The sequence below is a fragment of the Neolamprologus brichardi genome, chromosome 5 (genome assembly GCF_056152115.1).
Source record: "Neolamprologus brichardi isolate AB-2024 chromosome 5, ASM5615211v1, whole genome shotgun sequence".
Taxonomy (NCBI): Eukaryota; Metazoa; Chordata; class Actinopteri; order Cichliformes; family Cichlidae; genus Neolamprologus; species Neolamprologus brichardi.
The window spans coordinates 11376584-11401417 of NC_142108.1; the positions used below are offsets into that span (position 1 = coordinate 11376584).

At 40.9% G+C, this 24834-nt stretch overlaps 1 protein-coding gene across 2 annotated transcripts; it reads left to right on the top strand.

Annotated features, from left to right (window-relative positions):
- Window positions 1–560: 560 nt before the first annotated feature.
- On the top strand, window positions 561–22938 carry mapk14b (mitogen-activated protein kinase 14b). Of its 2 annotated transcripts, none has more exons than XM_006784447.3 (12): window positions 561–1027; window positions 6531–6660; window positions 11042–11100; window positions 11947–12058; window positions 13678–13707; window positions 14062–14109; window positions 14238–14352; window positions 15225–15296; window positions 17663–17742; window positions 18863–18941; window positions 20576–20749; window positions 20831–22938. In XM_006784447.3, exons 1-12 carry the CDS (start codon window positions 909–911, stop codon window positions 20896–20898), a joined length of 1086 nt encoding a protein of 361 aa, XP_006784510.1. In that variant the 5' UTR covers window positions 561–908; the 3' UTR covers window positions 20899–22938. The 2 variants fall into 2 exon arrangements, with proteins under 2 accessions (XP_006784510.1, XP_006784509.1); XM_006784446.3 differs by lacking the exon at window positions 17663–17742 and adding an exon at window positions 18255–18334.
- Window positions 22939–24834: the final 1896 nt, after the last annotated feature.

Sequence of the window (24834 nt, forward strand, 5' to 3'; positions counted from 1 at the left end):
CAAGGTTCATTTGCAACCAGGTATGCAGCTAGTGAGAGCAAGCCAGGTTTTGCTTGGGGGCATTATATAAAGGGCCTAACTGCTGTGCTTGTTTAACCAGTCAGGACTCTATAATTAAGTGATGGTCTGGCATTAATACCACACTAATAAAGTATTATTAACGTACCACAGTGTAAATGAGCTATGTAGCAGGGAAACGGTACTACTCGGTTAAAGATGTCCCCTGTGAGTGTTATATTGCTCATGTATATTATCAGATATTCCTATTGTTTTTAACTTAAAGCAGGATCTCTCTATTGCAGATGGTTAAAACGGAGCTCATTTGCTCATCTGATGACTATTTTCATACTTGTATGTTCCACTGCCTGACGTAAACATTTAAAGACGAGAAACGTGTGGCAATTAACATAACGGGAGGGGGAGATTCCCGCTCCTGTACACGGTGGGGATGGGATATCCCCTAGTTTCCCAATAGCGGCTAATTTCTCGCGAGATAAATTTATCGCTACGTGAGCGCGCACTGGCTGACGTAGGAGCGAAGAGACGTACGCGTACACGTTTCCGCGCGCCCAGCAAAGCGGGGACAGGGCGAAAAATCCAGCGAAAGCCAGACTGAGCTTCCTGACCCCAAAGAGCTTCGTAGGGGAAGTTATCTTCAGACGGCCCTCCCGGTGTGCACGGAGAAGTGGGATTTTACCTGCGCAACTGCACCGAAATTTGCACGACAAGGCGGCTGGAGTTTTTTGTTTTGTTTTGGGTTTTCTTTGCTTTGTTCGGGGTCGGCTCCGTGTAGAGTTTTATTGCAGAGCAGCATCACTACCGCACGTCGTGCCGCACAGGGAGGAGAGGAGAGGGCAGAAGTTTCCGCTGGCTTGTTTTCTCACTGCGGGGCTGGTGAATCCGCAGGAATGTCGCAGAAGGAGAGACCCACGTTTTACCGACAGGAGCTCAACAAAACCGTGTGGGAAGTCCCGGAGCGCTACCAGAACTTATCTCCTGTCGGTTCCGGTGCTTACGGATCCGTGTGGTAAGTTGTTGTTGCACAGCAGAAGCGAGCGAGAGAGCTAGTGCACACACACACAGCGCGATTGCACAACGACCAAACGACTTCCCACCAACTACAGTGGCCCGTGAGAGCTATCTGTCGCCGGGCTGCTTAACCAGCCTGCGCAGGGTGTCCGTGGAAGACACGGGGATATAACTTGTGTCCTTTGTTTACGTCCTAATACTCGGGCCGCGGTAGCTCAGCCGTGCACACTCCCCACAGTAGCTCGCATTTTTTCGGCGGGTGGGGATTGTTTGTGATTTGTGCACGTTTTTTTTTTCTGACTTTGTTGCTTTACTTTCTCGTGTCGCCTGAACAGCCTGGTGTAACTTGTAGCGTACGGTAAGCACAGTGATGGCCCCAGGGCGAAGTTTAACTGCTGCTTTGAAAAAAACAAATCTTTTATCAACAGAAGGCTACATGTGCGGCATGTCTATGCTTGCATCATCTGGTTTAAAAAAAAAAGAGAGAAAATGAAAAAAAGGTGGTGGTGGTGGTGGTGGGGGGGAGGTTCTTCCTTATCAGATCACATCTGTAACAATTACACAGTTTAAGGGTTAACCAGGACGTCACGAAGCACGCGTTTTCCACTTGAAATAATTGCCGTGTAGCTGTATGTGCCGCCTGGCACTTTACACATCCGCACATTGCATATATTATGCATTTCTAGTTGGGTGCAGCCTGCAGAGTACCAGAACGTCACGTGGTTTTCGGAAAGTAGGCCCCCCTCATGCACAGTGAGCGCTTTCTACAGGAGCCCATCCGACGACGTCGACGACTCTAGAATGATGTCATCCTTTCGCCCGCTGTGGTACACGCATGACTCACGGTCCCGAGGTTAGGTAGTGGCATCAGCCCTGACGCCTTCTAGTCAGTACAAAGTCATGGACAGCAGCGGGTCGTAATTACAACTTTACAACTCATTTTGGCCGCACTTTCATCTCTTCAGCTGTTGACTGTAAAGGTTGTTTTTTTTAGCGGTGGATGGTGGATGACCTCATTTTGTCCTTAAGACAATAACTGGGTTTGGAAGCACCAGTGCCAAAGCCAAATGCAAGGCATATGTTCATAGATGACCATTGAATGAGGCTTATTCTGCATTATTATGCACCACTTCCAAGGCAAAATGTGAGCACTGCCATAAGCAACTAGTTTTTGAAAATTCCTGTGGGTTTTTTTTTTTTTTTTGCTTTTTTTTTTGCTTTTTTTCTGTAAGGAGCTGTCAGCTTTTCTTGTGGAAAACCTTTTGCGTAATGCAACTTCCCCAAAACAAAAAAGAATAAAAAATCTGCAACTACAGTGGTCCAGAGAGCAGTGTGCCTCTAAAGCCCTTCAGATGGTATCTGGAAAAATATAAATAACCTCATAGCTCCTCCACCAACATGTCACGGCTGTTGGTTAGCTGGGCACATGCTCCCAGGCACTCAGCGGGCCAAGTCTTTGTTGTCTCCACCATAATGTTGCTTGAGTTCTCCACTCAGTAAAACAGCCCAACAGGCATTAACTGTGGATTTTTCATTTGAATTGCCTGATCAACTTTGCACTCGCATACACCAAAGATAATAACACTACTGATATCTACTTATATCTTGGCTGTACTGTTTTTTGAATGACAGACTTGAATGGATAGCCACGGCTGGTGTGGAGTAATAGCTGCTGGCTGGGATTTCAATGTGTCCTTGTACTTTTATTTGTGGGCTTCCCAGCTAAGGGTGTGTGTAGGTACTTTAACACAGGGCAGAAATATTCTTAGCCATAGATAAAAAGAAAAGACAGGCCAGTAAAGAGCATGCTGCTCAGTATCACAAAGCTTTTTAATTATTTTACATATGTATGTTGTAATGTCAGTGTTGTGCAAAGACATACTCTCAGATCCGCAGATTCCCGTTTTCATGGTCACTCTTTCAAAGCATGCTGAGATTAACACTCGTTATTGACAGGCCTAAACTGTTTTTGGCAAATTTGGAACCTAAAGTTTACTCGGCACAGCTCCAGCTGATAATGCAGGGTAAACTCTGGCTCTGCTTACACACATTTCTTATTCATGAAGTTGAAATTCGACCTAAATGATTCTGTTTATATTTATTAAGCTGCAAGTTACAGCTTCAGAACTTCTTTACTTGGAATGATGGCTTTATGTGCTCCTGTTTTTGTTTGTTTGTTTTTTTACATTGTCAGACAGCATTTAGCGTTTCATATTTCGCTGATGAAGAAAGAATTGCACAAGGCTCATCATATTCCATACTGTGGCTGGCTCCTTGGGTTGTCACCTCAGAGAAAAGTGCAATGATTTTTCAGCTTATGCCCAAAAGCACCAATTTTGTGACTTTGGTTTTAGCAGCTGGTCATGTGAGGTCTATGACCAAATGCATCAGTGATGTCAGAAAAGTAAACCCCCTCATTTTGGTATAAAGTTATGGATTAGAGTTTGAATCCCTAAAACACAAATACGAGTTTTTGCAGTTTTTGTTTTTTTTTCCCTCCGACAGCTTTAGCAAGCAAAATCATGGTCTGAATGTCCTGTTGTGCCAAATCTCTGTAGGTAACACTTGCTAGTCAATTTCTTTAGATTTTAAAAACATACTTAAGTTTTCCAACTTCTAAAATTACCTTGATTTGTGAGTGTGACTAGGTGATAGAGTAGACATAGGTGAGTCAAACCCCGACCCCATCTGTAGGTCTGTTAACTGAGCAGGTTTGTGTTAATAACGCCATTGATAAATCAATTAAACGATGATGATTGCTATTATTAGCTGGAATATGGCTCTAATGAGATTATTTCAAAGATCAAGTAAACACGATAAGCATGGTGTAACGTCACCAGATCATTAAGTCACCCCACTTTCCATATTTATTATATCATTTAATGTCTAACATTGATGTTTGAGTGGCCCAGAGGAAATTAAGCCTTATCGCAAGCACTGCTGTGCCTTATGTCATTGTGTGCACATATTAAAACACTTCCTGCACCACAATGCACTCATCATGAACTGATGATTCGTCCCCAGCTACAGGAAAGCTTGATGATGACAATGATGATTGGGAGTGTGGCGTTGATTGCGTTGCTGCTCTGAAATGCAGTCATCAGAACTCACTCTGCTTCTCACCTATTGTTTTACTGGCTTTTCAGGACACGGTGTCCTGCATGACTTGGTCGTCTTACGGTTGCTTCCTTTCGTGACTGTATACTGAGGATTATGATGCATTGTTGTTCCTAACAAACATACAGGTTAGATGAGGTTCTTTTTTGTTTTTCAGAAAGAGGTGGTACTTCCATTTCTCGTTTGACCATTTCTCGTTTGACCTGCGCTAAGGTGAAGTATGTGGCTCAAAGTGTTAATGCAACACAGAAAGTAAACATTGTAACGTGTTGCTATACTTCTGAGTTTAATCCGTGTCAATTATTTCACCAATAATGAACAGAGCATACGTTATGGCTCGTTACTTAAAATGATACTGCGTGCGCTAAGATTTGGCGGTGCCGATCACGTTGATGGCGTACACAAACCCCGTCATGCTCTGACATGAAATCCAATGTATACATTATGTGCTCAGATAAAGAGTGCACAAATGCAGTGTTCCAGCTTTCTCGATGCATGTGCACGTCTTACGATTATAAGACACTTACTACAGACATCTCGACGACTCATCTACAGCACATATTTGCCTGTTTGCTCACTCTGGCCTTCTGTTAGTCAGCGTGCTGCCTCTCTACTTCCCCGTGAAGCCGTTGCTCCTTTTTTAGTCTACGCTTTATGGCCATTTCTTATGGCAGTTCCATTTACTGCTGACTAATTGGATAGTGTATGCTTAGACCCATCTTGTTTGCCCTACAGATTAGCAGCAGTTTGAGCGCGTGTGCCTTTGTTTTGCCATTTAGGATTGGTACACTGTTTACTGACTATGGGTTTTCCCTCACTGCTGACACATTAAAGTTGTTCTGCAAGCCTCTGACATGGAGTACATTGGGTGTGGGAGATTATCTCAGCCTTACTGGAAAAAACACAGTGCTTATCTTAATGTTCTTATTATGGATGTGTTGCACTCTGGGTCATAGCTTTGTCACTCACACAGAATCAGTTTTAACACTTCTCCTGTGCGTGGCGTTGCACTCTCAGCCATAGGCATGTGCAGTTAAAAGGTCGACAGTTCGAGCAAAGCATTTCAAGAGAAACTGACTCCCATATCCTTTTAAACTGAAAGGCAACAGAAAAACTAGCACGCTAGTCTAGTTCTGGTGGTTTCCTTGTGTCACTCCATGCAGTTCCTGCTTTTTGTTTTAGTTGGTCTGTGGTGTAAAAATAACAACAAGAACAACAACGAACACACATATGGGAGCACAGATTTAAAGATGTTGCAATCATCTATGCACAATGTACCGTATCTGACTGACCTGGAAGGAATGTGGTTAATTGTAAGTAGGTTGCCTTCCCTCACAGATAAAGGAAATACAGCAATGTCAAGCTTCTCTTTCATATTGTCTGTCTAATAATCTTAAGAGTCAACCAGTGCTCAATTATTTGTTATTGTAAATAAGTAAAACACGTTCATTTCACTCATCTTTTTCGTGTCTATGCTTTTTGGCGTCTACATTAACCATTACCAGAATTTAAGAAAAATAAAGATCTGTGACATCTCCATCACATTTACCAGGCAGTTGCTAATTTTGAGTTTGCTCGAGTTAAATGAGATATCCAGCACATTGAACCGTTTTGAATTAATCAGCTGTTGAATGTTGACAGTTGTGTAGACAAAAGAGGAAATTGAGGCCACACACTTAATTACAAGACCTTTTTCTTATGTGTTTTTTTTGTGTGTGTTTTGTTCCTGTTACATAAAATGATCTGTTTTGCTGTCTTCCTGTGATAAAAATACTACTAATAATGTTTTGACAGATTGGGCCTTCAAAAAGACGTCAGCCGTGCTTTTCTTGAATGACTGGGAAAAAAAGAACCAATTCTCCAAATAGAGCTGCAATAACAGACTTTCAGTGGTCAGTCACAAGTGGTTGTGGACATCTTGTGCAAAGTCAGACAGTCAGCTGGGTTACATTAATGTTACAACACTCTGTAGCATGTAAACAACAGTTTACAGCAGCTCTATAATAGATGAATGTTTTACTCTATCTGGAGACTGCTGATCATCAACCAGCATGTTGTGCAGTTGATTGTTTTTCAGTAATTAGCTGCTGTATTTTCACACTGCTGTGTCGTTGCCCACCATGCAGCTGATATTCGAGAACAGGTTCAATCGTGTTCCCTATTCAACTTTAGACTGTAGAGTGTAATAAGAACTGAAACCAAGCGCTCGGTGTTATGTAAGTATTTGCTTTGTTTACAGTGTTAGACACCTACGCAGTCTAATGAAGAATCTCATTGTCAGTTTGAGAAATGTTTGGTTTTTTTTATCTGACAGCTGTTGGTAGCGATGCATTTTCTTTTTTCTGTTAAGAGCCCACCTGTTTCACACGTTACCTTTCTTTCAGCTCGGCGTTTGATGTGAAGACGAACCTGAAGGTAGCCGTGAAGAAGTTGTCCAGACCTTTCCAGTCCATCATCCATGCAAAGAGAACCTACAGAGAGCTGCGACTGCTCAAACACATGAAGCACGAAAATGTAAGTCACCTACAACTGGGGCAACATCACCTCCACCTCTCAGCAAGTGGCAGTGATTGCTCGCCTCTTTTTCAGTATTTACACAACATTTATTGTGCATTTAACGTCTAAAGGAATTGTGGCATGCAAGTGGAGATGGAAAAGCACACGAGGTTTACAAAAGGATCAGACCATATCTTTGAGTTGGTGGATGTAACAAGCCTGATGGATTGATCAGGCTGGATTGATGGCGCTTGAGGGGTTAACTTGCTGAAAAATGACGATGAAAGAGTTGAAAAAACATGTAGCTCGTGCAGGAATTCAAAAAAGGAAAGCATGTAAAGACACATCTATAACATAGTGATAAGGTGATAAGTCTATGTGGTAGGATATTTCTGCTAGCGTCTGCATTGTTTTGACTTTGAGCCACCTACAAAGAAAGGATAGGTACTCTCAGTTTAACATCACAGCATCTGCATGTCAACTACCTGGAACTGACTACAAAACCTTTCAAAAAACAAGAGTTTAACTGTCATGTTTAAACCCCAGTGTTAGTCCTTCTGGTATTTTCATGTGTCAGCATGAGCAGGCACAGGTACACTGTCCTCAGGCAATAACTGTGTATGCTAACAGGACATCACAACGGAGGTTTTCCCCTGCTAGCGTCTAACGCCTATTGCTTGATGTTGCTTGGTGAGGTATGAGTCACCAAACGGGTTTATATCTGCAGCCCCATCACCTACTGTGGTGTCTTTTTTTTAATCTTATTTTGTAGCTGCAACTTAAAAAAAAATCATGCTAAGTATCTCAACTTTTTTGCCTTTGGTGTGAGTTTCCCGCCTATAATCACTGCTTTGGTGTGTGTGTGTAGATACTGCACATGCAGACACTTGCCCGCATACAAAACGCAAACATTGTTCCTGGTTTCTGTGCTGTTGCTTCATCCGGGGTTACACTTTTGACCAGAGAGACAGGATCTTTATGTGTTTTGAAATGTGAGCAATTATTTCTCAAGCTGGCGTGCAGATGAAGGCTTTTTTCAGTGCTGCGTGGAAACAAATCCACCTGGTGAATGTTGTACATAAGTTTAAATATTTCTAGAAAAGAGGGAAGTGTACAGTGTGAGAAGCGATTTGCCACTAGCCATAGGTAGAAATATTTAGATTGCCCCAATATATGCAAGTGGACTTTATGAGATATCATCTGCCAGCAGCAGCTGTGAAGTGAAAATTTTCAGAAGGCACGCTCACAGAGGAAAAAAAAAGAAACTTTAGCTGTAAGAAGCATGGAAAGTCTTAAAGGGGAAAACCCCCTAACAACAGTACAACAAATCTCACAGTTAAATGAAAGCCCATCTTGTAAAGTTACGGTTTAATGTAATATTAGCTGTATTCTTGCACTGTTTAATTAGCTTTAAGAACTCATTGCAGACGCTCACAGAATTCATGCAATAAGTGTTGAGCAATTCTAGAAGCTATCACAACACACGTTGGGTTGTCTTTCTAACAAATGACAGCTATGAAGTCATTAAATGGAAGATCTGATTTGGGATTGTTGCTACTCAGAGTGTGCCTGTTTGCTCTGATTAGAAGCTGCTGTGCAGAAGTTATTCAAATCTTATGGAAATGTGAGAAAGAACCGCACCTTTTAGCTTGCCTTACATGTATTTAGATGAAAGGTCACCTGGAAGAAATGTACACAAGAACACGCCAGATCAAAAAATCCAGGTCTCCTTATGTTGTGAAAAAAGTTTCATATGAAACATCATCGCCCATGCCAGAATTTGCTGTGGTTCAGTCCGAGCGCGCTTGGCTCAGCATTCACACATTACTGTATTTTTTTTTAAATTCTTTCTTAGATCCTGTTTTTTGCACAAGCCCTGATTTCACTTCTGTTACAACTCGAGCAGTTTTGGAATTAGTGTTGCGCTGTGCACTGGCACTGTGGGGAAAAACACACCAGTGCATTTGAAAAACAGGTTTTACGTGGAATACGGATTATGGAGGATTATACAGAGTCAGTGCCTGCATCGCTGTGTTGAAGGCAAGATGGTAACGTCGCGTAGAAATGTCATTCTGATAAAGAATCTCACTTATCTCGGCGTGAACATACTGCTGCCAGGTTTTTTGTTGTACTAACAGGAAGAAGAAAAAAAACATCAAGTTGCGGTGGTTTTCTGTTCATAAATCATCTGTGCTTTAATACATATCTGTGGCTTACATAGGGAGGGATTCTGTGTTTTGCTCATGCTGTTGCCAGGAGACTCCCCGAGTTTTGAGTTTGGAAAGCCTGAGTGGACCAATCAGCTGTTTGTTGTGGCCGTGGCCCACCAATCAGCTGCAGATTTAGGTCTTGTGTGGGTGGGCCGCTCCAGTATTTTTACAATACCTATCTACCTCAGTTCCCCTGACTCCAGGGGGTGGGGGTAGCACTCAGGGCTGCTCTCTGCCAGTATGTCTGCATGCATATGTATATGCATGCCTGAAGTGTGTGTACAATACACGTACTGCTGAAAGACACATAAATGAGAAGACTTTCTGTTTTTTCTTTCTTTAGTTTATTTTGATGCACCGTGAAGCTGCAGATATTCAACTGTAGTGATTGTATGCATCCATATTTAGTCACTTTCACACATTGCGTTGTTTTTGTTTTTTTCATGCAATCACAAACTTATTGTGCAAGAGACTGTGGAAAGGGGAGAAGGACCTTGCAAATGAAGTGTATTCTAGGTTAAAGACTCCAGAACACACCCCATCTCTAAAAGCTTTTGTATTGCTAGAGGAAAAAAAGGAATAATGCATCCAGCATTTATAAGCCATCATAAATAACTTTGCATTGTTGGAACCAGCGTAACCGGTTGCATGCAACTTTAACTACCTGAAAGGTGCCTGTCCTGTCAGCTTGGTGGACTATCCTAAATAATGCATCAACCAAATAATGTTCACTACTTCCTTTGAAGAGACAAGGTAACTTAAGCACAGCACCTAGCGCTAACACTAAATTTAACATAAATCAGCAACAAATTCTTTGCTTATTATTGTTGTTTTTTTTTGTTTTTTAATTATTATTATTGCTGTACTGTGCAATATGCATTGTTTCCTATTGGGGATTGGAATTGATAAGAATTTAGCAATTTGATTTCTTATCGATTCTCATTGGCTTCACTTTGAGAGGCACCACCATCTCCAAGCAGCATATCAAAGACATTACATTCATGCAAATTATTACATGGATCTTAGAGGTATTTCCCCTCTTTGTTCTGATCAGTGTTGCGTCATTCATCAAAAAAAGTAAAGTAAAAAACAGCTTTTACACATATCACACAGAAGACTTTTCTTAAAAGTAATGCAATACGTTAATACCAGGAGAAAGACATTCGTTATACTACTCATTACGTTACTTTCATTTTACTCTGTAAAATGAACTGAAACACACTGATACATAATTATAATTTAACAGTATAAACCTGCAGGCTAGCTATTCTAATGAGGACACGTGATCTTTCCCTTTAGTATTTAGGTATGAACACAAAACTAAGATGAAAACCAGCACAAAGAGACTTTAAAGCGATTCTACTTTAGAAACACAAACAGGTAGAAAAGGAGGCTGCTGTCTGGCTGCTCATTGGTTTGTTACCTGTTGAATTCAGCATCGGCTTCACCACAAGTGACGGCTCACTTTATCACGGTGCTGGCTGGGGTCAACATTTACTCAGCTTTAAAATCACTCCGGGTTTTTGGCTAGCTTAGCGTTAGCATACTGTCTGTGTAGGTGCTTGCGAAGAGCCAAAGTTTTGTTAGCAGTATAATGCAGTTGTTTATGCCCTGGAGCAGTCTCCACTTTCCCAACGCGCTCTTATCCTTTTGTGCAATAAAAATAAAAGTAATGTCCATGTCCAAACTGTAGACAACGCCAAAATTTTCCTCCACACAAATCGGCTGATCATAGTGAGAGTGCAAGAACCGATAATATGCAAGCAGACACACGATTCCAAGGATCTTGACTACTTGGAACCGGTTCTCTACAAGAACCGTTCTCAATTTCCATCCCTATTTGCAATCCACATTGCACTGGACCCCTACAGCCCCTCCAGTGGGCTGTGGCCTATTTACGGAGAGCACAGCCAAGGCCCTGTGCCAGGCCCTACCTCCTCTTGGCCAGTCTCCTGGCTGGGACCCCAGTTACTGTGATCAGCTGGGATAACATGATCTGTTATTTTGTTTTTTTGTCAGGCAAAATGGCGTTGACAGCCTAGGTGCTGAGATCACTACAGTGCTTAAACCTCTCTTATAATAAGATGGTGATTCAGGGTGGGGTGTTTGCTTATTTAACTAAATTAAACTTCACACACCAACCAGTTGCTAACTGTCTCTAACCTCTGACCTCTCGGTTTTTCCTACAGGTGATTGGCCTTTTAGATGTTTTCACACCAGCGACAAGCTTAGAGGAATTTAACGATGTGTAAGTCACTCTTTCTTTCTTTTTTGCTCTCTGCTTTTCTCCTTCTTACTCTTTCAGTTTGTTTATTTTCTTGCTTTCTGTCTTAGCGTCTATAAGCTTCACTTTTTACACAATGAAAGCGTTCGTGCCAGCAGCTAATCGCAAGATTACCTCGATAGCCAAAACTAGTTAGAGATGCACGAGGATCCTTAACTTCATGAGAGAGCAGCATGTGGCGAGTGGTACCAAGGTGAATGTGGGGTGAACACGTGCTCCTAAGGAACATCACAGCTAGTCTCCATGGTAACAGCCATCTGGCAGTGTATGTGTGCAGAATAGTCAATCAGCGTCCTTGAATTCTCTGCATGGTGTAACGTCATCAGCATGTTGCACATTTGTGGAAATGTGAGATGAACCTCAACGCGATCTCATACACGAGGTGAAGTTTAGCCAAAGACGTGGTGCTTATCTTTTCACATGACCATTAACGAACACCTCGTTCTTTGACAACGACCTTGGACTAGTGCTGTGTGATTAAAGAGGTCATATATATACTACAATCACTGCTGGCCTCATTCAAGTGGTTTATTTTCTGTTTAAATATTTAGCTGTTGAGTGTTTTTTTTTCTGTTGTGTTGTTTTTCTGTTATCATCACTTTAATCTTGCCAACTTTTAAGTTAGAAAAAATTCATATAGAAAATGATGAATGATTTTTATCAGAAACACCATTAGCTGCACTTTACACAGACATGCTAATCTGCAAAAATTTAATCTTTAAAGTTTAAACTAAATAAAGCTGCAGCAGAAATCAAAGAGAGACTTTCCTGCTTTACAAGATTACATGTGATTGGCTGTTTGATTTGCAGGTACTTGGTGACACACCTAATGGGGGCAGACCTCAACAACATCGTGAAGTGTCAGAAGCTCACGGATGACCACGTCCAGTTCCTCATATACCAGATCCTCAGAGGCTTAAAGGTCAGTGAGGCCTTCATTTTCAACTCAAAACTGGCCACTCCTAAAAGTTGACTTGCATTCAATCTGTGCAAAAGCGGTGCCTCGTGGAACCAGACAAAGCTAGCTCACTAGACCACAGATGCATTTGCATTGTTCTGCGTTTAGACCAGCTGAATTCTAGTTGGCAGTGAGGTTTCTGTGCCACTCTTGTGACTGTTTTTTGTTTTTGATTTGTTTTTTTTAAATTTTCTGCAAACAGTGGCAACTGAAAGTGAATGGATAAAATGCAACAGTTCCTCTTTTGCAGATTGTTGCAATGCAGGAAAGAGCAAATGCTGCCCAATTGAGTCTTAACACAGACTGTAAAAAGTTAACTGGATACAGCTACAGCTAGTAAAATACTGGCATGATTACAGCCTATTACACACTTGATTTTGTTGTTCCATGAAAGTGTTATCTTTGTCAATCACTTGTTTACGCCACTTGTTGAGAACAAGCAGATATGTCAGAGTTGCTGTGATTGTGTTGGTGTAGTTACATTTCAGAGGAGAGAACGGTTTTGAAACTTTGGCTTATATTTGTGGATCTAGACAAAGCATATGATAGGGTGCTAAGAGAGGAACTGTGGTACTGCATGAGGAAGTCAGGATGGTGCACAACATGTATGAGGACAGTGGTGAGGTGTGCAGTACGAGTGGCAGAAGTGTTCAAGATGGGGATCAGGGATCTGCTTCGTGTTTGCAGTGGTGATGGGCAGATTGGCAGATGAGGTGTGCAGTAGGGGTGTCCGCTGACTGTGATGTTTGCAGATGATACTGTAGTCTGTAGTAAACATGGAGAGGTGGAGGTATGCTCTGGAGAAGAGGCATGAAACTCAGTAGAAATAAGACAGAATAAATGTGTGTGTCAGTGAGGGAGAGACAGGTGCAATAGTGAAGATGTGTAGAGGCAGTAGAGTTAGTGAAGGTGGACAGATTCAAATACCTGGGGCCAACAATCTAATGCAACAGACAGTGCACAAGAGAGGCAAAGAAGAGAGTGCAGGCAGGGTGGAGTGGGCGGAGACGTGTGTCATGGGTCATCTGTGACAGAAGGATAGCAGCAAGAGTGAAAGGGAAGGTTTCTAAACTGGTAGTAAGACCTGCTGTACAGTTTTTAGACGGTGGCACTGACGAAAAGACGAGAGGCCGAGCTGTAGATGTTATGATTTTAACTGAGAGTGACCAGGATGGAGATAATGACCATATCACAAGGACAGTTTCAAGTTTGGAGACAAAGCTAGACAGGCAAGGCTAAGATGGTCTGAGCATGTGCAGAGGAGGGAAAGTGGATACACTGGGTGAAGAATGCTGAATATGGACCTCAGAGAAAATTTATGGACAGAAGAGGAGGCTGAGGCAGATGATTGGCTACGAAGGAAGATGTTAGTGGTATTTCTGAATGATTACTATTTAAAGAAATGTACACTAGTTATGTTGATGTTCTGCTCGTGTTATCGCTTGGGAGTTCAGCTGGTGTACATTTAAAATGACATAAGCTAATACACACTAATGTAAGTGAGGTGTTTTTGTGACTGCATGCTTTTCATATGGATGGATGCATTTGCATTTAAATATTTTTCTTTTCTTTTCCCCCTACAGTACATCCACTCTGCAGATATCATCCACAGAGTAAGTGATGGCCTCACTGAATGTGTCAGTGTCTGCAAAGAAAAACAGTCCAATGCTGGTTAAACTGAACAGAACAATTAATGGCACTTTAGCTTTTAGCTTTGGATGCTGTTTTATTAAATCTATACACTAGAGCTTGAAGTAATCAGATTAACACGACAATAAAATAAAAATTTGGTTTGGAATGTTTTATGTTTCTGATTGTGGAATAAAAATATAATTGAAGGAATGAGTGCAAAAACAAAAAACATACACAAATGTTTGCAATATGATGACATGTGTAGCAATACCAGCAGGATGTCTCCCTGTTGTTTCTAAATTCTCATCTGGACTTTTTTTCCCCTCTCTCCTCAGGATTTGAAGCCCAGTAATCTGGCTGTGAATGAAGACTGTGAGCTTAAGGTGAGGAGACTGATTGTTTCAGATCCAAGCTTCACCATATGCGATATAACTTGCTGTAGAGCTAAAGGTGCTCAGTCATGTCTCATTTGGTTGTCTTTATGTCGCCTACGCATTGTTGCATCACTCAGATCCTGGATTTTGGTTTGGCACGACACACGGATGATGAAATGACAGGATACGTAGCCACACGGTGGTACCGCGCCCCGGAGATCATGCTCAACTGGATGCACTACAACATGACCGGTACGCACACTGACATTCAATCATGTTTTGAGTGCAGTTTCATAAAACTGTGTTGAAATAGCTTTTTGGACATCTGTTACAAGTCAAGAGTCATGCGTTTACAATAATGTGTGTGTGTGTGTGGGGGGGGGGGGGGGGGGGGTGTTTAATGTGTGCAGTGATCATACAAGGAGACTAAGTTTTTTCTTCTCTATAAATAAGAAGACAACTTTAGAGAAACTAGGACAGCTTTTCAATTTTCTTGTTTATTCAACATGATGTTTAGAGGCCTTTTCATCAGCCTAAATCATCCAAAACAGACGTTTGCCTTGTTGAGTGGCCATTTAGTTCTGCTTCACACTTTCTTTACAAAGCATTAAGTGGTGTTGGTGTAAATGGGCAAATAAACGAATGTGGACTTAAACTGCAAGCTGTTTAGCTGTGCCTTTGAGCTGTGCCTTCCCCAGCAGCTTTGAAAAGTTTGGTTTGTGAAAAAAAAAAATAGAATTTGTTGTCATTATGTGGTAAAGAAATTCTCTTCCTATTTAACATTGAGAGTTATTGAATTAAACGTTGCCCATGTAACACAACGTAATGCAGCACAGTTCGTTCACAGTTTCACAAATTGTCAAGATGCTGTCACAAAACTGCAGTCTCAGCTCTCATCAGGAAGCAGCGTTTAAATCTGAAAAGAACAAGGCAGACTTCATTGAATTCACCGCAAGTAGTGAAGATTACAGGATGATACCATTACATCGTTGCATTTGCATATGCATGTGCAGCTTGCACGTACAGCTGTGTTATTCTGCATTATGCTGAAAAGCTTGGATTTGTGTCATATCTAAAGGATTTGTTGAGAGGCATGTTTGAAATGATTTCTTTTTATTTAATAGTGGATATCTGGTCGGTGGGCTGCATCATGGCTGAACTACTTACAGGACGGACGCTCTTCCCTGGCACAGACCGTATCCTTCCACCTCTGCTGCTAAAATAAATGTCAGATTGTAGCCAGCCTGCAGGTCTGTGTTAGATTAGGAGGAGGTACTGGTTGAGTTCAATCTGCTTATATGCACACGGTTTACAAATATGTATTAAACTAGTTATATAAGAATTGTTGTCCAGTGCACTCACTGCCAGGCTCTCACAGAATCTATTGCTGCAGCACTGTTGCAAGCACAGACAAAAAAATCATTTTTACCTTTTTCAGGCTGACTTAAAAGCATTGCTGAGTATTGAATTTAGTGAGCTACATGCCAGAATAGCCAGGAAAGTGTGTGTGTATGTGCATGATATGCACACACACACTCTCATATGGAGTTAATAGTGCCCTGTGGTCTATGACTCAGTGCTGCCCACTTTTATCTCCACTGCTTTTCCACAATACACTACCTTCCTGTTTCCCTCCCACAAAACCCTTACACACCAGCAGAGCTGTCATGTGATTTGATATAAAAACATACCGGAAAACCCTGTAAATTAGCGCGCGCACACACACACCTTTAAATATAGAAGGTAGCATACGCCACCAAGTTGGTGGTTTTGTTAAAGATCAAAATCTGTTTCATAACGTGTTCATAATTTCTGCTCTAACTAATCAATCAGCTGATCTACACCTTCTTCGCTGCATGCCTTGCAGGGGTATGTGTGCTTGAATGTGTCGAAACTGCTTTGTGATGTAGTGGAGCTAAGAACCCACAGTGCTTGTTTGAATATACAGCAAGCAGTCTTTCTGGTCTGTCTCCTTTTACTTGTCTGAATGGAAGCTGATCTCTGCACATGAGTAGAATGGGAGGGATTGTGGATACAATGCATCTCATTAGCCTTTGTACAGTGTAAGTACAGGTGCACTCCCATAGCACTGGGATTAAAGATGTTAAATAGTAGACATACTACAACTATATGTGGTTCATATTTTGGGCACTAGGTAGTAGTGTGTCAACAGTAGCATGAGCAAATCGCTTCAAACTGCTCGTTAGAGGTGATTTAGAGAATTCTTGGCATGCTTTCTGGTGACATTTTTCCAGAGTGTAGACGCAGTAATTAGTTCATTTATTTTTGTTGATGGATCAAATGATTATCTGAAACTTTGTGGACAATTATTTTATAGTTTCAGCTTGTCTGTACTAAGAATTATAAACACTCTATTCCAGATTCTCAATTTTTTGTAGATTCAATAGTCTGTGATGGTTTTATCACTGTTTATAAGATTTACACGGTGAGTTATAATCACTAGTTGCACACCTAATTATGCATATTCATCTATCCATTTTCTACCGCCTGTCTGGGTTCGGGTCATGAGGTCAGCAGTCTGAGCGGAGATACCCAAACTTCCCTTACCGCAGCCATTTCTTTCAGCTCATCTGGGGGGGATACAAAGTCACAGGGTATGCCTAGGAAGGATTTAGGAGGCATTCTAGTCAGATGTGCGAATCACCAAACTGCCTCCTTTCGATGTGAAGGAGCAGCGTCTCTACTCCGAGCCTCTTAAATGGCCCCGCTCCTCACCCTGTCTCTAAGGGAGAGCCAGCCACCCTTTGGTTAATCAATAAAACGACAGTTTAGCTTTTATTATGAGCCTTCTCTTCACCACAACAGGTCGATGCATCCGTATCACTAGAGACACTGCTCCAGTCCGTATGTCAATCTCACCCTCCAGTCTTCCCTCAATCGTGAACAAGATCCTCAAGATACTTGAGCTCCTCCACCTAGAGTAGTATCTCATCCCTGACCCAGCAGACAGATGAGAAAGAAAAACAAGGACTTCTTTAGACACTTAACAAGAATTCAGGTAGAAAACAACAGGAATTACATTTATGAAAGATTCATAATCATGCCCAGAATAAAAGCAGCTTTTGAAAACGTCCATGTTCAACTCACATGAGTCTGAGGGATGAAAATTCCAGCCAGACTTTCTGTTTTGTTTGTGATGGGTGAAGCAGAAGTTTTGCTTTTCCATTTCACCACAGCAGGCACAGAAACTACAGCACTGTAGCCTTTTAGCTCCACCAATGTCACCTCCAACTCTGATTGCTTCTGGTCTTTCATTTATAATTTGCTTTGATATTTTCTCTTGCATCTACATTCAGTCATTTTTAAGTGCTTTAATACTTCACACAGTCACAGTAAGTGCTATAGTACTATTCAACTCATCTGTGAATATTTATGCATCAGTGTGACGTTGTATGATTTTTAGTTGATGCTTGATATCTTTTATTTTGAATAAGTGGACCTTTATCAGTTACAGGCGACAGCATCGACAGTTGTACCTCTCACCCCTCTGTCCCCGTTACGTCCTCCATCCTTTCTGTTTTCCTTCATGTCAGTGTGGTAGATATTGATCAGTTGAAGCTTATAATGATGCTCGTCGGAACGCCAGGGCCCGAGCTCTTGATGAAAATCTCTTCAGAGTCTGTGAGTGCCATCCCATCCAGTTTTGTTTTATTTATTTGTTTTTTCCTTTTCTTTTGCATTGCCCATCCTCCCTGTTGCTTTTGTGTTGCCCTGACTCTTTATTTTACGACCTGGTGTCAATGCTACTACCTCTTAGCTGCACCTGTTTTTCTCTTAACACTCTGCTTTTATCCCATTTGAGCACAGTGCTTTGATTTCTGCTTCTTTCCAGCATGTACTATGACTTTTTTCAGAGCCCCGCTGATAACTTTTGTGTGACAGTAACAAAAACGTTAGTGCCAAACTGGGCCACAGTGTTCGTGATTATCTGAATATAGGTTGCAGACAATGAAGGTTTTCTTTATATTAAAGTTTAGAAACTGTCTTCCTTTCTTTCACATCCTCCTCATCCTCACCCCGTGTGTGTTCCCACCCCAGTCCCTATCCTTTCTATACATCCACCTTCCTAACTACACCTGCTCTTTGATGTGCTGACCTCCATGTTATGATACCCCTTGACTCAGAAGGTTTAGATATAAACCAGCTGCAGCAGATAATGCGCCTGACAGGGACGCCCCCAGCCTCCCTAATAAGCAGGATGCCCAGCCACGAGGTGAGACAAGTTCCCTTCGTCTTCCCACATGCCCCATCTCTTCCCCACAGCCGGAATCAGGGCCATGCTGCAGTCATCCGTCAGCTGATAGCTACATTACTGTTTAGAGATAAATGCAGCTAGACTTGAAGTTTAAAATATATCCTACCAGTTCCTTTCTGCATACTGTCCTCTGCTCTCACGCCACACATTCCCTTTTTCCTCTTTGACTTGTCATGCTTGTCACAGCAAGGCTTATGAGAGTGCTCTGCCAGTGCAGCCAGCGTGTTCTGATCATCTATCCTATTTGACTATGAAAATAATACCACAGTGTTTATGTAATGCATGTGATTTGGGTGTTAGTTAAAATGCTTGGAACATGGCTTAATGGGAGGATGTACAGTTTGTCTTGCAACAGGCAAATTCAGTTTAGCATTGTAGTTCTATTGAAATATTTCATGTTTTTGCAGTTTAAAAGCTGCCTTATTACTTGGAAATCTTCTGCAGTTTGCTTTTACAGTACACTTCTTTGTTTCTGTTTTCTCACAGGCGAGGAACTATATCAACTCACTTCCCCAGATGCCAAAGAGAAACTTTGCTGACGTGTTTATTGGTGCCAACCCTCTTGGTAAGTTCCTCTTTCAGAATGACACCATTGGGTTAGGCTGCTATTGGCTCACTGGCTCCCTCTAGTGGTGTTAGTTATAATAATGGGGGGGGGGGCGGTTTCATCTGTATTTGTTTTGGCAAGATTTTTTTTTATCACAGTGGGGTTTTTTTTTTTAGCTTTAGCTAGTGCAAAAGGAAAAACAATTAGCACTGGCATGAAATAACAGTGTCTCATTTGCTCTGCTTTACATGAAGCATTTATGCTTGTATGTGTAGTTACTGCACAAAGACCAGCTCCACGCCAGGAAAAACCCTGATTGCTATGCATGTTAAATCAATCAAGTTAAAAAAAAACACACAGAATGGATACAGGTGACAGCCGAGTTGGATTAGTGAAGGGTGCTTTCTCATGTGCATCTCGTACCACATCAGGAAATTATTTCAGGTAACCAATGTCAAGTTATGTAACGTGAACAAGCTACATTAACTGTTGTCACCTCGAGTCATAAAGAGCTTTTCAGCAGATAATCTAGGGGATGTCATTGTAGGATTATTCCGTCACTGACGTGATGCATTTTACAGCACGCAGTATTTGTATAAACACTTTAGATAAAATGCTTTTAGACTGGGGATGTTCCTGGTGACTGATTTTCTAGTTGACTAAACGAGGAAAAAAAATTAGACTAACCAACTACTCTTAAACTAATAGACTCTGGTATCAAGTTTTGGAAACTGTTTAATGTCAAAAACTCTGCAAAGCTGCATTATGAATGACGCACGCAGATAAAAAAATTCATGACAACCACTTTAAAAAAAAAAAAAAAAAGTCCTCCAGCTTGTCCAGGGAAAAATTGATGCATTCCCAGGCCGTACTATCTCCACTGGGTCCCGGGTCTCCTCTGGGTCTCCTCTCGGTAGAACATGCCCAGTTGGAACCCTTTACCCAGGAGTCGACATCATGAATGACTGAACTCCTCACCCTATCAAAAGCCCATCCACCCATCAGGGAAAGCTTATTTCCCCCGTTTGTATGCATGATGTCATTTTTTTCTCCTTTAAAAGAACTAACAGTAAAAGCGTTAACCCCCAAAATCGGGCCCAGATTAATAGATTTATGGCGTTTCTCAGCAACCATGCTCCATCTGGTGGAAGATGGCTGCATAACATTAGGACAAAAGACTTTATTGGCATTGGGTATCAATTAAAATGTAAAACAATTGGATTAAACGACCTGTACATCTGGTACCGACTAGTGACAATGACAAGGATCAGTTGTCGTTGTCACACACAGTTTCTTCAAAGTCTTCACTGCATACAGTCATGTGAAAAAGAAGGTTTTCACAAGACTCTGTGCAGTGCTGTGAAAAACTAAGCACACCTCATGATTCAGTAGTTTATAGAAGCTCTCTTAAGGTCCCAGCACAGCATTTTAATGGAGCTGGGATCACTGGAATCAAAGTGTTTAGTATAGGCTGACCTTTTTTCTTACACAAACAGAAGTTGATGCCATTATTCGAAAGGCTGCCCATAGTTAATATGAGCATCGACTGTGGTCACAGTACATATATTGACAGAAAAGTTAGCGTTCTGGACCTTTTTGCTCTGACCTGTAGTTTTTCTCATACTCACCTTTGTCTCCTTTCTTTCTTTTAGCGGTGGATTTGCTGGAGAAAATGTTGGTGCTTGATACAGACAAGCGGATCACAGCATCTGAGGCTCTGGCCCACCCTTACTTTGCCCAGTATCATGATCCAGATGACGAGCCTGAAGCAGAGCCTTACGACCAGAGCTTTGAAAGCCGTGAGCTGGAAATTGAGGAATGGAAAGGTGAGTTGTTAGAAAACCAAATCGATTTTAAAGGTTATTTATTCTGTACGTTGGAAAGTAATTTCAATTATCTGTTCTCAGCCTTAACCTACGACGAGGTCATCAGCTTCGTGCCACCATCTTTCGACGAAGACGACATGGAATCTTGAGGAGGAAGCGGCTCTCTTCCACAATTTGTTTTCCAAGAAACACTCTCTAAAGACTATCGGTCTCATGTGACTATCCGCCACTTTCCTCGTACACGCGCACAGCGATGACATTCAAGTGCCTGCTGTCATTCATATGTGGGGGGGACGTTGCGCTATCAGGGAAACGAAAACAAAAAACTTGACATCGTGTTCATACCGTCCCCTGCTCTGTTTTGTTTTTCTTAACATGAATCCCACCGTGCTGAGGTAGACTTTAACTCTCCTTATGCATTAGTAATTTTTTTTTTTATCTCAGACGTATATTCTTTATATTCTGTCCCTTATTCTACATACACAGCAAAAAATAAATAAAAAGAAAACATTACATGTCTGTATCTCCAGGCAAATTGTAATAACTGAACTTCTTTATGTATTTTATTAAAAAAAATATGGCTGAAAATAATGCTGTAGGACAAAAATTCTGGAAAGTTTTAAACCATGCTGAGTGTGAAGTGTATCTTTTGGCACATTTTAAATTCTGTTATTTCTACGAGTACATAGAACTATGTAGATACTACAGAAACAGTATTTGTACATAAATCTTTCTGGGAAAAACGGCTACAACACGTGTAGTACTCTGAATTAACCAAGAGGCTCGTCAGCCGCCCACATTGACAGTTTGTTCTAGAATGGCATATAAACCGATACTGTGTGTAATTTATTTAGAATATGTATAGGATACGCCAAAATATGTAAAATATTCAGCCCAGTATGGAAAATTCAAGGCTTCATATTTCTTAATGATTGAGTTTTACACATGGCAACCCCCCCCCCCCCCAAGAAGAGCATTTCCCACGTGTTCATTTTCATTTATTACTTTAGTAAGCTTCTTCCGTCTTCTCCAACTTGTGTTGTTTCACATGAATGTTTCAGCGAACAGCCACCGATCTTTGCAGTTTCACCACAGCATGTTAAAGCCAGAGTTTTTGGCGTACTAGTTTATTCAAATTTTAATGTTTTTCCATCACAACGTCAGCCGACAATGTAATTTAATCATATTGCATTTATGAAACAGTACTATTAATGTTTATGGAATGTTTGGGGCGCCAGTTTGCGCCGTATATTTATGATCTTTTCTTATATTGTTTGTATATTGATGTAAAAGAGAATATTATTTGTCAGAATTTAAGGTTGTTTGTATTATTTATGGAGAGCTTATTGTATTAGTATCCAAATGTGTCATCGATAATTTCATAGATCACTTGAGCCACAGTGGCTACAGCTTTCATATCAAGAGCCGACAATGTTATCAAGAGATCGTTTGGAATCAGTTTGATACATTCTGCTCAGTTTGCTAAATTACCGTTGCTGAGGTTGTGTTTACAGTGCGCCTTGATTCACAGCCCGACAAATTATCACAATTTTTAAAAAAAAGAAACCCAAAACATGTAATGGTGGCATATAAGTCACCATTTATTGACTAACAAACCACTAAACTATTTCTTTAGTGTGAGGACTTTTATGACAAAATGCTTCCAATGTGAAGCATTTGAAAAGTCAGACACGCAAGCTGTATCCACAGTTGCTCTGCCTCTGGCACCCAAACAATATCAGACATCAGTCATGTTTGATTTCAGCCGCTTGTTTTAAATGTAGTGATTTTTCTAATGTGTTATTTTACTCTTTGTGTGCTAAATCAAGATTTCATGTTATTCTGTGATTCTGTAATGATTGTTTTATAAGCAGCACCAGAAGCCTGTTAGAGTAATTTAGGAGCGGGGGGGGTGTCACATGTATGCAGGAAAGTGCATATGTTTACTCACTGGATGCTGAAGGGCAATGCCGAAGCCTCATATTTTATCATTTTTAAACAACTGCATTGATTTAAATAGGATATTTATTTTGTCCATATCCCGATGTCAGTAGTAAATTTGGTTACACTTCGTCTGCCTGAAATATGTTTTTCTGGGGTTTTTTTTTTTTTGACCACATGTATCAAGATAGCAGGCCACGCCACCTGTAAATACCACCATTAGAAAATAAAGCCTACTATTTTTCAAAGCTGTAACAGAATTCATTCATTGGGTGAGCTTTTGCCTTGTTTTTTTTTTTTTTCATTTTTAAGCATGTCACCATTGGATGGCAGCATAGCACAAGTAGAGCAGAGCTTGTCTGTCATCTGGTGTGTGACGGGTTGAAAGCCTGCTGGGCTTTTCAGAGAAACTCCAAGATCCCAGTGCACTTCAGACTCAGCAACACTCTCTCAGAAAAAATCTGCTTTATCTTAAAGACAAAACGCCTAAACACAAACAAAGCCACATAGATTAGGCTGTGCATGTGAAGAGTGATCTGACTTTTGCCCTCCAAACAGTCACTCCGCAGATACACGGTACAACAATGACAGAGACGTTTTAACAGAACAAGGATCTGCTGCACACCTGCATTTAAGGTTAAAGGATGCCAGTGTAATCGATAGTCCAAGACCCCTATGATGTAGATGCTGAAAGAAGTAGCAGGATGACTTCTGAAATGCAGGGCTCTCCACTCCGATGCAGATGAATGCTGCAAAACTGATCACAGTTCTTCACAGTGCAAAGGGATAATGAGCCGAAACAACTTGCAAAAGGAACCTAAGAGCTTTTCAAGGCTAATTGTGATATTCTTCAATGGCCAAGTCAGTTACCTGGTCTCAACCAAACAGAGCATGAATTTCACTTATTAAATACAAAACCGAAGTCAGAGAAACCCACAGAAAAGCAGCAAATGAAGGTGGCTGCAGTAAAAGCAGACACATTTGGTGACGTTCAAGAATTCTAGAGTTCAGGTAGTCATTGACTGCAAATGATTTAGATCCAACTATTTAACTTAATCTTTATAGTTCAGAAAAAGCTACAAGAGACCTTTCCAACTTGTGTAAATCTACAGTTCTCTTTCTTAGATCTTCACTCTGTTCTTATTCCATTGTTCTGAGTACTGATCTTATCATAAATCATGATCACAGATGAGAATTGTATGTATGTATGTATATATTTGATTTATATATATATATATTTATATATGAACCCTATGTATTCTTTTAGACTTTTAGACCCTGTATTGATTACAGAAAATCCAAGATAAATTCAAATCAACACTTGTTTTTTAAATTAATTAAAGATTTATTCTGTACAGTCATTCCACCCTGGAAAAAGAACCATTTAAAGAAATCATCAACAGCCCAAAATTACCATGCAATTCATATCCACAGATTGGCCACATCCAAATCCAGATTCTCTGAGCCACACTATGTTACTTCACGCCATATTTACTGCCAGTGCAAAACTGAAAAACAATGGTATTTAAAAAGACAAAAACTCTTATTTTCCAAAATATAATCCCCGCTTCATTTTCTTTCTGGTAGTTTCCATCACATTTAACAAAATCTCCAAAGCTTGTGACTTTGTAGTGACTTTCCCTAATGAATATGGCATTAGACAGGCTAACCTGCTACTAAGTACAACAGCAAAGCATTCCCATCATATCCACAGTGCAAAAGTCAGGATTTAAAAAATTGCCTGGCCTACAAAATCAGTCAAATTGTGTAACAAGGGATAAAAATGCAGTGCATTCATTCCCACATAAAAAGGACACCTGGTCACCCAAGCTGTGACACTAACGAAGCATCAGAGTTAAATACCAAGTATAAGTCAGTTGAATGTTTTCCCAGTATTAAAGAAGCAAATAAATAATAATTATTAGTAAAAGGAGTATGACACTTCAGTTTGTTACCCAGCTTGGCATTTTAGATAGTTAAAAGTAAATGATGTTTTTTCATGCAAACAGAGTGCTGACTCAGTGATCCTCTCAGGTTGATAGCTGCTTTGATGCTTCTCTCTGATGCTCTCAGCACTTTGTAGGCTCTCCCTGATTTATAAAAAGCCCAAACTTTAAGATGAAGGGGAAAAGTAATAATTTAAA